This window comes from Pseudorca crassidens, chromosome 7 (assembly GCF_039906515.1).
Source record: "Pseudorca crassidens isolate mPseCra1 chromosome 7, mPseCra1.hap1, whole genome shotgun sequence".
In the NCBI taxonomy this organism is placed as follows: Eukaryota; Metazoa; Chordata; class Mammalia; order Artiodactyla; family Delphinidae; genus Pseudorca; species Pseudorca crassidens.
This window is the reverse complement of record NC_090302.1, coordinates 67,892,339-67,904,968: the sequence shown is the minus strand read 5'-3', so window position 1 is coordinate 67,904,968 and position 12,630 is coordinate 67,892,339. Positions and strand designations below refer to the sequence as shown.

Genomic DNA, 12,630 nt, shown 5'->3' with positions numbered 1-12,630 from the left:
CTAGTAATCCTCTGTTTTTTGACTTGGGGGCTGGTTTGGTGGGCTTGGGACCTTTATGATATGAGCACTTTTCTGTATAAATATTTTATCTCAGTAGAAAGTTAAAAGCTACAAAATGTTGATATATTCATGAACCAGACAAATGAAAGCTGCTAGATCCTTACCAGAGTTGACACTCCATGTAGAAAACAAGCCTGTATTTTTTGAAGCCTAAGTATTTTCTTAGAACAAGAAAAGATTGGACTATCAGTATCACCACAGAAAAAGAAAGACAAAAAGAAAGTGTTCTGCTCTCTCCTCAATCTAAGTTATTGTTGTGAGAGAGAGCTGGGGAGAGTATGCACATCTGAATTGGGATGGGGTTCCAGTCTTTGGAAGTCAGGCTCTATCCTCTAGGAGTGTTATGGACTAAATGTTTGTGTCCTTTGTAAATTCATATGTTGAAGTCCTAACTACCATCCGTGTGATGGTGTTAGGAGGTGAGGCCTTTGGAGATTGTTAGGTTTAGATGAGATTGTGATGAGGGGGGTGGCTCTTGTGATGGGATTAGTGCCCTTATAAGAAGAGACCTTCTCTTTCTCTCTCTTCATCTTGCTGTGAGGATACAGCAAGACATAGCTGTTTGCAAGCCAGGAAGAGAGTCCTGGTCAGGAACTGAATGGGCTGGCACCTTGATCTTGGAATTGCCAGCCTCCAGAGCCATGAGAAATAAACTTCTGCTGTTTAAGCCACCCAATGTATGGCATTTTGTTATAGCAGCCTGAGTAGACTAAGACAAAAGAATGGCTTTAATTCCTGAGGAAGTTTCCCTGTGGGTCACATGCTGGTAAGCAGGCCCCAGCTCAGGACAAGCCTTCTGAGATGGTCTGCATAGGAGGCCAAGTTCTGAGTGAGCTGAGAGACAGAAAGTGTGTGGCATTAATTCCCAGTCTCCAGGGAGTAGAAAGCTCCGTCCCTTGCACCGTCTAGCCTGCTGACTCAGCTCACAACGTGCTCATAAAACTCTTGGACATGTATCCAGGGCAGGTTTAGAATGTCAGATCCAGGTAAATAGGGTCAAAGCCAGGAACAGTCAGAGCCAGAGCTTTAGTCCTGTGCTTTCCCTGAGTTGGGGATGGGCTTTGCCCTTGGGGCAAATGCAGCCTTACCCTTCATGGGCAGCCTACTGTTGAAAATGAAGACACCTTCAAGGAGTTGCCTGTGTACCTGTTGTTTGTCCTTGATGAATAAAATTTACCCACAGTCTACTTTGTAACAGCCAGCTCACCAGCCCTCATTATGACCCCTTGAGCACTTGCTGTTCCTGAACTCCCAGTGTCAGGAAGTGGGGTGGGATGGAAGGGTGGTCTCATATGTTCCCTCACTAACAATGAGCTACCTTGTGTGAATTCACTGGTGTCCTTGCTGGCCTGCTGCCTCAGGTGGAGTTTCCAGTGGTGGAATGGTGGCCTAAGGTGTGTGGCCCAAGTGTTTGGCCAATCTGTAGGGCTTTTCTCCCTGTTAATGGGGAACAGGAGAGAGACTCTCTGGTCCTCTCTCTTTTGTTGTTGTTCAGATTACCCATAATTCAATGTGAGTCACTAGGGACTGGCACGCTGGCCGGAGAAAGGAGGCAAGGCTGCTGAAAGGGGTGGAGACTTGGATACTGCAGCCCTGACCCATCAGGGAGGGGCACACACTGTGAAACTTAAGGCTCAGGTGCATGAGAGGGGCCAGGCTGGCACTATCTCTAAATACACCTGGAGAAAAGATGCAGGTGAGAGGCAGAAGAGATGATTTTTCATTGCAGCACCACTAGGGAGAGCAAGAGCATCATGATGCCCAGCCATGCCAGCTTAGACTTTGGTCCCTGAGCTCCATCTTCATGTTGGGGAAAACAAAAATTCCATGGCACTCAGGAGAAAGCCTCTGAAAAGTAAGTTGAAGAAAACCCTTCCAGTTATTTCTCTCCTAGAAAGTGCAAGGCAAAATGAGGTCCTACAAACCATCTTTTGCAAGTATTCACCCACTTTCCCTCACCATGAACTGATTACACGTAGCACTTGTCACTGGCACCTTCCTTGGAGGAGGGCTGTGGGCAGTAAGCACAAAATCCCTGATAGGAACTGAGGCTGTTCTAGAGCGAGGAGGCAGGGTAAGAGAACCAGACTAATGGGCTGTCAGTTCCACCAGCAAAAGCGTGGTGACTAAGTGAATGGTCGGGGGGGTGCGCTCTCTCCATGACAGTGTCCATGGGCCGTGGCATGAGTGTCTTCAGAGCCAACACTGTGTTTACACGGTCAGCTCCTGCAGCAAGACTTGCTGCTCCCCTATGTGTCATTCACTGGTCAGGGCTTATGTGACTGTACGGCAGCCAGAGGGGAGACACGGATGGTGAGCAAGAAGAGGAGGAGGGAGAGAGAGATGACCCAGGGATGGAACCATTTCTCATGTCTCCAGGAAGTGGGTGGTAAGCTTCTTCCTTCATCACTTCATCACTCTTGGCCTCATGCCCCTTTGAAAGCAAGTCTGTTTAACAGGACAAAACAGAGTCTTGGCTAAAAGGGCTGAATTCCTCAGTTGAGAGCAGGGGAGTTCATGGGAGAAATGGACATGTTCAGGATAACGAAGGGTAGAAGGAAGTGACCTCCAGTCTCTGTAAAACCGGGACCACAGAAGTGACAGCAGTGCCGAGGGAAGCCAAATGATGTAGGAATCATTCTTTAATACACAGATTAGCAAACCTCTCTTAGACTTCCTCAAACACGGACCTGCATCAAGAATTTGCCCATGGAGATGGAGTCGCTGGTGTCACATTTTGGGGGATTCCTGCCTGCGATCATGCGCCTTAAGCAGAGAACGACACCAAAAAGATACTTCGGAATGACAGCCAGTCCTGCCATGACTGGTTCTGACATATTACAAACAAAGTTGGAACAAGGGGAGAAGAAAAATAAACGATGCACCAGAGATCTCTTTTTTCTTTTTCTCTCAAGAGATGACAATGATGCTTCAGAAAATATCACCAACCCTCATATATGCCAGAGTCCCTGGAAAAGGTACCAGATACACGTACCTAACAATGATGTTTAGAATACCTAGACATTGGGAATGCACCAAGGTCAGGAGCTATACAAAAATATCCTGAAGATATTAGATGGAGAAAGAACATTTACTATTTGCTATCAGCCAAACATTTAATAAACATAATCACTCATTTTTCACAAAGGTCCTACGAAGCATTGTTATTAACTCCATTTTACTGATGAGGAAATTGGGACCTGAAGAGATTATGAAATCTGCCTAAAATGACATTAGTTTGGATTCCTGAATGATTACATGGGGACAGAGTCCCTGTACCTCCTCTCTACCTCATGGTCCATCAGTGACCTACAAATGGCAGGTGGAGATCCAAACTCAGATACGTTTAATGCTAGGGATCCCCTTCCTAACAAGTACATGACACCGCCTGCCATTATACCAGGCTGCTTCCTTAGAAAAGGTATGAATTGCTGCACTATTATTTCTGGTATCAAATCCTTAAATATTTCCTACTTTTGGGATTAACCTTTCTGCTGTAATTGTAATACCAAGATTATTGTTAAGAGAGAACTTTCTAGAATCCATTTGTGCTGGCTTTGCTAGTGCTCTTCTTGGTGAGAAGCTTAGTCAGGTTGTGGAAGGTTTTTTTTTTTCCCAAGCCTGTAGATGTGACAGCACATTCTACAGAAAGAAATGTCTGAAGAATGACAAAAAATATACACCACAGAACAAAGTCCAAAGCTATGCTGTTGACAAGTTAGTTGGATAGGCTCCACACTCTGGACTCCCTGGTATGATTTGTGTCTAAAAAAGGAAGGAAAAGGACCTGCCTTTACTTTTTCCCCTTTGTGGCATATCTTATCAATAACACAGTGCTCTCCCTGCTGCTTGAAAGGATCAGTAAATGAGTGTAGTCATAATGGGATGTAACTTGATATGATTATGAGGATTAGCGTCTTTAATCTCCACTGAGCTGCCAGGTAGGGTGATGTATAATCATCTTTTTTTAAATCCCAGACAGGATATTCTTGTTAACTAGACCACTTGTTACACTTGGAAGGCTGCTTGCACCATGGTGACTTGTCAACATCTTGAGGTGGGGCATCCACTGAAAGGTACACCTTGACATGATAAGTTCTAGAAGTTTCTTTGATGGTTTGGTACAAGACAAGGAAAGGATACAGTAGCTTAAATGTCAGCCTTGGCAATTATTCTAAAGAACCATGTAAGTCTGGAAAGGTTTTCAGCCTTCCACATTTCTTCACACTGACTGTGGCAGACACTGATAGCTGTTTCTTCTTTTTCCTGGGTACCCAGCCTGGCTATATTTCCCAGCAGCCCTTGTAGCTGTGAGTAGCCATGTGACTAAGAAGGAATGTGAGGAGTAGTAATGTGTGCTACTTCTAGGTGTCACCCTTAAAATCTTCTCAACCATCGTCTACACTTTGTTTTTCCCCTCTTCTGGTTGACAGGATAGAGAGGACCTCTGGGGAGACCTTGGAAGGCATGTATTCAAGATAACATAGCCACCAGTGTTCTGTGATGCTGAAGGACTGTGGGGGGCAGATCCCTTCCAGCTGACCAGGACCACTCTTTGGACTCCTAGGTAGGCAGTAATAAACTTCTATTGTGTTTGAGTCATTACACATTTGGGAATCTACTTGTTACCAGAGTCTAGCCTTCCCTAGTTAATACACTGCCTATCATTGACTCCTCAACTAGTTATTTCTACATGACCAGTCCTCACAATTTTATATCCTAAGTCTGCAAAAGCTACCCTTGCTCCAAACTGTACCATAATCTAGGAAAGCATATAAGATCTAGCCCTTGCCTATTCCCCACCTCCCAGCCACATGTCACACTGCTTTCTCCATCCTACAGACACACCGGCCACATTTCACTCCTTCAGATGCAACACACTCTTTCTACCTCAGGTACATCCTGTTCCCCATGACTGAAACACTCCCTCCTCCTCCAACCCTTTATCTCCTACTCAGTTTTCTGAATTTTCTTAAATAGAGAACCAGTTTGGGAGTGGTATTAAGGGACTGGATCACTTTTCAAGAAAAAGCCTCATCATACTCATTGCTTAATGCTTTTTATGCTTAAGAGTTGGGAAGAATTTGTGAGGCTGAATTTTACATGTTGAAAACATATGTATGCAAAAAGTTATTTAATGAAAAACTGCTAACAACTCAAACATGTAAGGACATGAGTTATTCTAGGTAAATTATGTAATATTTTTAAAATACACTATTATATAGCCATTAAAATTATGTCACAAGAGAGCCATAAAAGCTACTTGTAGTATCAAAGTAAAACTAGTTCTTTCTGCCATTTAGCATTATAGCTGTCAGCATTTTGACTGGAGACTCAGCTCAAGAATGATTTCTTTGTCCAGTAAATTCACAGACCAACAGTTTAATCAAAAGCAGGCTCTTTCCCATCTACATTGAATAAAAATCTTACTTAACGAAAGGCATAATGGCAGAGACACACATTTATTTTAGTTAACCATGATTAATACAAATGGCCCTATGAATAAACATAAAAGCAAAGAACGTAATGTACATAGCCAGGCAAAAACTGGACCTAACAACCTAGGATTTCACCATCAGGTTACCAAGAGTGAGTCTCTGGATGAAGTCGGGAGACATGGCCTTAGGTGGCATGGAAGAGTTGACCAAAGCTGGTTTGACTGTCTTGGGTTCCCCATGATACATACTCCTCCACCTGGATTCTGGTTCTCTCAGTCTCCCTCAAATGCCCAATTCCTTGCTTTGCTGCCCTTTGCTTCCCATTTTTTTAGTCCTACCAATCCCAGTGCTCAGGAGGAGACCCAACATGGTCCATCATATCTCCAGTTGGTGTTCCGTCTCCAAGGCCCATGTTCCTAGTGATCACGTGAGGAGTGATGGTCCTGCACAAAGGACCCTGCCTCTACCACCAGGCTGTGTATAGAGGGGCAACTCATTCATGGGAAGCCCTGTCAGAGATTCTGCCCTAATAGGGCCTGAAGGGATTTAGTTCCAGAAGCTTTCGCTAATGAGGTTGGATGCACAGGCCAAGGGAAGCTTTACCAAGAAGAAGCTAATGCATGATGACAGAGAGAGATTTATACTTTTGGGTTCCTGGAGCTACCAGAACATTTCAGAGAAAAACCAGACCTGGCTGTTCTTTGGAAACAACATGCTCTAGATGAAGATTCTCCCCCTACTTCTTTTAAAATGGGTTCTCTCTGGCCTTATAAATCACAAGTGGAGGTAAATCTTCCAATGCTGGGGCTGAGATCTAAGATGAAGAAACCCCCAGAGCAGGGGGTGCCAATGCCTGTCCTTTTTGCAGACAGGGTATGACTGGGGAACCGTGGTTTGGGTGCCGCAGGAAGATATATCTGATGAGGACAGCAATCAGGGGACTGTGGCTGGGCACAAGAGCCATCCATTTTTTCTTTGCACTGTGGGTGTGAAAACCCTTGGGGTAGACAGGCTAGCAGTTCACAGGAGGGGAGAATTGGTAGCTGAGCTTTGTTCCAGTCTATGTGGGTGTTTTTTATTTTTTAATTGACAGTAGACGCCTTTATGAAGAGCATACTACAACCTCCTCTGGTCCACTACTCCTCCACTTTCCTGTGACTTTCTGGTCCCTTTAGGCCTCTGAGTTTGCAAGGCCTACCCAAGGGCAATGTCTATTATCACACTCCTAACAGCATTGGCTGTTTTCATTAATGACTCCTACCCACTTCTGAAGTGAGTAAGCTCCAGGTTCCTGTTGATCTTACCCCTGCCATCCACTCCCGAGCTTTCCACCACCACTGCCCTGAGTTCAGGCCCCAACACCTCTGCTCTAAACTACTGTGATGGCTTCTTTTTTTTTCTGGATATAAATTTATTTATTTATTTATTTATTTTGGCTGTGTTGGGTCTTCTCTAGTTGCTGTGCACGGGTTTTCTCTAGTTGCGGCAAGCGGGGGCTACTCTTCGTTGCGGTGCACGGGCTTCTCATTGCGGTGGCTTCTCTTGCTGCAGAGCACGGGCTCTAGGCGCACGGGCTTCAGTAGTTGTGGCACACGGGCTCAGTAGCTGTGGCGCACGGGCTTAGTTGCTCCGCGGCATGTGGGATCTTCCTAGACTGGGGCTCGAACCCGTGTCCCCTGCATTGGCAGGCGGATTCTTAACCACTCCACCACCAGGGAAGCCCTACTATGATGGCTTCTTAACTGGACTCTGTCCCTGTATTTCTTTTCTTCAATCCATTTTGTGCACTGCATGGCCCCTTAATGTCACTTTCAATCTGCCTTTGTCTGAACTCCTCATCAAAGTCTCCCACGGCACAGGTGCAACCCACATTACTAAAGTTTAAGCCCCACCACCCTATCTATGTACTCTGGGCTCCGGCCAGACCAAAGCACACGCTGTTCCCCTGAAGTCCTGCAGCTTCCCTGCTTCCATGAATTTTCTCACACTCTGTCATCACCCTGGAACACCCTCTGCCCCCATCTTTGCATGCTCACATTCTACCAGTATGCAAGACGGATATAAAAACCACCTCTTCTCCCTTCATCTGTCCCAGTTTTCCTCCTCTCAACTTCCGGCAGCACTTTCCACTTTCAGAGTGACTGAGGTTCATGCTTCAGTTTTCCTACTAGCCCCAAATCCCTGAGAGTAGAATTTGTACTTATCTTTTCAGCCCCCAACCTAGCACAGGGCTCCATTAATACTTGAACAAATGAATTAACATATGAATGCATTTCTCACCTGCAACTTGGCAGTTAATAGTCACATTCACGCCTCCAACTGTTTTGACGGTGCCTCCTACATCAACTGTGATGGCGGGTTCCTCCGTGTTGAACACAGTCCCTCGGGATGTTTTCACTAGTGGCTTTCCTGAGAGTGAGAAGGAGCGTGACATTTTATTAGATGGTGGCTTTGGGTATTCCCTTGAAACACGAGATGACCAACAATGAACAAGGGACATACCCAGGCTTTTTCCACTGACCGTGTTTTCCTTTGAAAAAACTCTACCTGTATACTATAAGAACCATCCGTCCACACACCTACCTGTCTAGCTACCGTAGAATTGTCACAAAAAGAATCTGAGGAGAGAGCATGGTATCCAACAAGTTGGGATGATTTGTGCATCTTATCATTAAACAAATGATCCAATACATTCGATTTTTATGGGCTTAAATTTTTATTTTGAGATAGTTGTAGATTCACATGCAGTTATAAGAAATAACACAGAGCAATCCTGCGTACTCTCTACCCAGTTTCCCCCAACGGCAATACCTTACAAAACTAGAGTACAATGTCATGACTAGAACACTGACATTGACGAAGTTAAGCTACAGAACAACATTTCCATCACTGCAAGGATCCCTTATGCTGCCCCCAGCCCTGCCTTAAGCCTTTGGCAACCATTAATCTGTTCTCCATTTCTTATAATTTTGGCATTTCAAGAATGTTATATAAATGGAATCATACGGTATGTAACTTTTTTTGATGGGCTTTTTTTCACTCAGAATAATTCTCTGGAGATTCTTCCAGGTCTCACATGGTACCGTGGTGGCATGTATCAATAGTTTGCTCCCTTTTATTGCTGAGTAGTATTCCACGGTATGGACGTACCAAGTATGTTCAGCCATGCACATGTTGAAGGACATCTGGGTTGTTTCCACATTTTGGTTATTCAAATAAAGCATCTATATACATTCCTGTACAAGTTTTTGTGTGAACATTTGTCTTCATTTTCTATGGGATAAATGCCCAGGAGTGTAATTATTAGGTCATACAGTAGATTTTTAAGGAACCACTGAACTGTTTTCCAGAGTGGCTGTATCATTTCACATTCCCACCAGTAATGTATGAGTAATTTAGTTTCTCTGCATCCTCGTTAGCATTTGACGTTATCATTAGTTTTAATTTTAGCCTTTCTGATAGGTGTGTATTGATATCTCATTGTGGCTTTTTAAAAATTTGCATTTCCCCAATGGCTAATGATATTGAACATCTTTTCATGTGCTTATTTTTCATCTTTATATCTTTGATGAAATGTCTCTTCATGTCCTTTAGCATTTTATAATTGGATTATTTTTTACTACTGAGTTCTGAGAGCTCTTTACATTCTAGATGTAAGTCATTTGTCAGATATGTGGTTTGTAATAAATTTCTCCCAGTCTATAGATTTTTTCCCCTACCTTCTTTAAAAATTTTTTTTAAAAGAATTTATTTATTTTTGGCTGCATTGGGTCTTCGTTGCTGTGCACGGGCTTTTTCTAGCTACGGCGAGCCGGGGCTACTCTTCGTTGCGGTGTGTGGGCTTCTCATTGCGGTGGCTTCTCTTGTTGCAGAGCACAGGCTCTAGGTGCGTGGGCTTCAGTAGTTGTGGTGCACGGGCTTAGTTGCTCTGGGCATGTGGGATCTTCCTGGACCAGGCATCGAACCTGTGTCCCCTGCATTGGCAGGCAGATTCTTATCCACTGTGCCACCAGGGAAGCCCATGTGCCACCATGGAAGCCCTCCCCTATCTTCTTAACAGGATCTTCCACAGAGCAAAAGTTTTTAACTTTGATGAAGTCCAATTTATCGAGTTTTTCTTTCATGAATCATGCTTTTAATGTTAAGTGTAAGATCTATTTACCTAGACCAAGATCCTAAAAATTTTTTCCTATTTTTTTCCTAAAAGGTTCCTAGTTTTACATTTTACATTTAAGTCTGTGATATATTTTGAGTTAATTTTCGTATCAGGCGTGAGACTTAGGTCAAAGTTTATTTGTTTTTTGCCTATGGATGTCCAATTGCTCCGCCACCATTCATTGAACAAGCTCTCTTTCTTCCACGGAATTGCTTTTGTGTTTGTCAGCATCAGCTGAGTATATTTTTGTGGCTCTACTTCTGTGTTCTTGTTTCTGTTCCACTGATTTATGTGTCTATCTCTCTATCAATACCACACAGTCTTAATTATTGTAGTTATATAATTAATCTTAAAATTGATTCTTGAGTCTGATTCTTCCACTTTATTATTCTTTGCTATGCTAGTTTCTTTGCCTTTCTACATAAATGTTAGAATAGTCTTGTCTACAACTATAAAATTTTGCTGGGATTCGGATAGGAAATATACAAACATGTATATCAATTTAGAGATAATTGACATCTTTACTGTGTTGAGTCTTCCAATCCATGAACACTGTATGTCTATTTATTTAGATCTCCTTTACTTTCTTTCATCAGAGTTTTGTAGCTTCCAGTGTACAAGTCCTGGACATAATTTGTTAGATTTATACCCAATTATTACTTTTTTTAAGGGATGGTAAATGATATTGTATTTTCAATTTCAGTGTTCATGTGTTCATTGCTAGTATACAGAAACAGTTGTTTTGTATAGCGTGTGACCTTGCTAAACTTATATATTAGTTCTAGAACTTTTTTTTTTGTAGATTCCTTGGTATTTTCTAAGTAGGCGATCATTTCTTCTGCGAACAGTTTTATTCCCTCCTTTTGATCTATATGCATTTTATTTCCTTTCCTTGGATTATTTCACTGGATAGAACTTCCATCACTACTTTGAATGAAAGTGTTAATAGTAGGTTTTTAGTATGATGAGTGATTTTTCGGTTGAAACCTGGACATTTTCATATCATGTTATACAACTCTGGACCTTATTTAAATCTGTTTTAGCTGCTGTTCTCTGAAACCACTCAGGTTGGGGAGCAGGGAGATGCCACCTGGTTACTACCCAGTGGAAGAAGTCCAGGTTCTCCACCTGGCTTCCTTTGTGACCCACGTGGGGGGCTCCTCTTAACTGCTGGGCCTGGGTAGAGTTTCTGTTGCCCCCCGCTGCTCTCCACTGACCCTGCCGTGGGAGAAGCCTTGTTACCGCCAGTGATGAGTGAAAGTCCTAACTCTCCAGGAGGATTTCTCTACCACCACCCCAGCGGGAAGAGGAAGAGGGACACTCCAGGATGAGGGTAGAAGTCTAGGATCCCCACGTGGTCTCCACATTGTGACCCTGTGGAGATAAAATCCATCTTCTCTGACGCCACGTCCATGGGAGTGTTGGGGAACCATGTTTCAGTCTGACGAGAAGTCCAGTCTTCCCATTCAGGCTTTGCTGGTGTGGGTGGTGTTTGGAGTAGAGCAGCATTTTCTAGTTTTCTGTCCTGCTTGGTTGCCCCTTTCCTGATCCTTTCGGTAGAGGAAGCAGGCTTAAGCTGGGACATTTTTTTCTGTTTCTGTGGCATTTCCTGGCAGCCGCCTTCTTCAGTTCCAAGTTTGGGCTTTATGAGGTAAACAAACAAACAGCCCAGAAAACCCAATGAAGTCACAACTGTGTCATTCCTCAGTACCCAAGGTCCCTAGCCAGTCTGTTTTCTCCTCTCTCCTTTTCAGTCTTATGTTTGTTTTATATACAATGGCAGGATTTTAGTTGCATTTACCAGGAGGAATAAGGAAAAAATACATCTATGGCATCTTTCCATAAGTGGAAGTTCTGTGTACATTACACTTTAATAGGCCTTTATCAGCTGGGGATAAAAATACAGCACTTCATGTACATGACCACAAAATACAATGAAAAGATTCATTTACTGAGCACCTTGGGGTAATAAGGGTCCACATGAGATCATTTTCATACACCCAAAGCTTAATTTGTTGTAAGCCAAATGGATTTAATTTTGTTTCAACCATTTTATAGGCAGGACAATGGCATTCACTCTTCTGTGCCTTCATTAACTATGAAGAAAACCATAATTCGCCCATGCCCTTTGGAGTTTCACACCTGCTTTTCATACTTTTTGTTTTCTCCGTCATCTATTCATCCTTTCTTCCCGCTTGCACCGTCACACAGCGTCCTATCAGAAGCTGTCCTTCTTTCTTTTCCTCTCCCCTTTAATTGCCTTCTAGGCATGAGTTATTAGCTCATTAGAACTATCACTATGTTTAGGGACAGAAGCTTGAGGAAGGTTCTGAGGAGTTCACCTCTGGATATAGGCACAGGCTGTCTATCTGTTTTGACTGGGCTCCTTCTCCTTATCTCACCTATATTCAGCGTGTTTGAGATTATGTATGACCTGATGTGAAGGTAAGTGATTTCGTACTATAATGCAGGGTGGTAACAAGAGAGTGCAGCGGGAATGACACAATTAATACGAGTATATTTACCTGACCTCCTGACCCTAAGAAGCTCGCGGCTCGCACGTCAACTACACCCTAAATCTAACCAGTCCCTCCGTTGCTATAATCAGATGCCGCCATGTTCTCTGGGTGGACTGTTCCACAGCCTAACTGGTCTCCTTGCTCCCACCACATGCAGCAGATCACACAAGTCCTCTGCTTAAATTATCTAGCGCTTTTTCAGTGCAGTTAGAGCGAAATTTCAAGCTCCTTTTCATGCCCAACCATCCCCTACGTGTTCAGGCCCAGATGTTTACCCTCCCCTCTACCTCCCTGAGGCCACACTTCCAGTCAATCACTGTTGTTGCAGCCACACTGCCCTTCGGTCCCTCCTTTCAGAACATCAGCACGTTTGTCCCAGCTGTTCCCTTTCCCTGATATCCTCCACCCGAAGACTTCTGCACAGTTATCTTCTTCTGGTCATTCACGTCTCCACACA

The 12,630-nt window shown here is 43.6% G+C and overlaps 1 protein-coding gene across 3 annotated transcripts in view; it reads right to left on the bottom strand.

Moving 5' to 3' along the window:
- Positions 1-12,630, bottom strand: part of ADAMTSL1 (ADAMTS like 1) — a 470,685-nt gene that overhangs the window by 97,854 nt on the left and 360,201 nt on the right. For all 3 annotated transcript variants that reach the window (XM_067744472.1, XM_067744473.1, XM_067744474.1), the window contains one exon: positions 7,779-7,907. In XM_067744472.1, the coding sequence (XP_067600573.1) occupies positions 7,779-7,907 (129 nt within the window). The remainder of the gene's footprint in view (positions 1-7,778; positions 7,908-12,630) is intronic.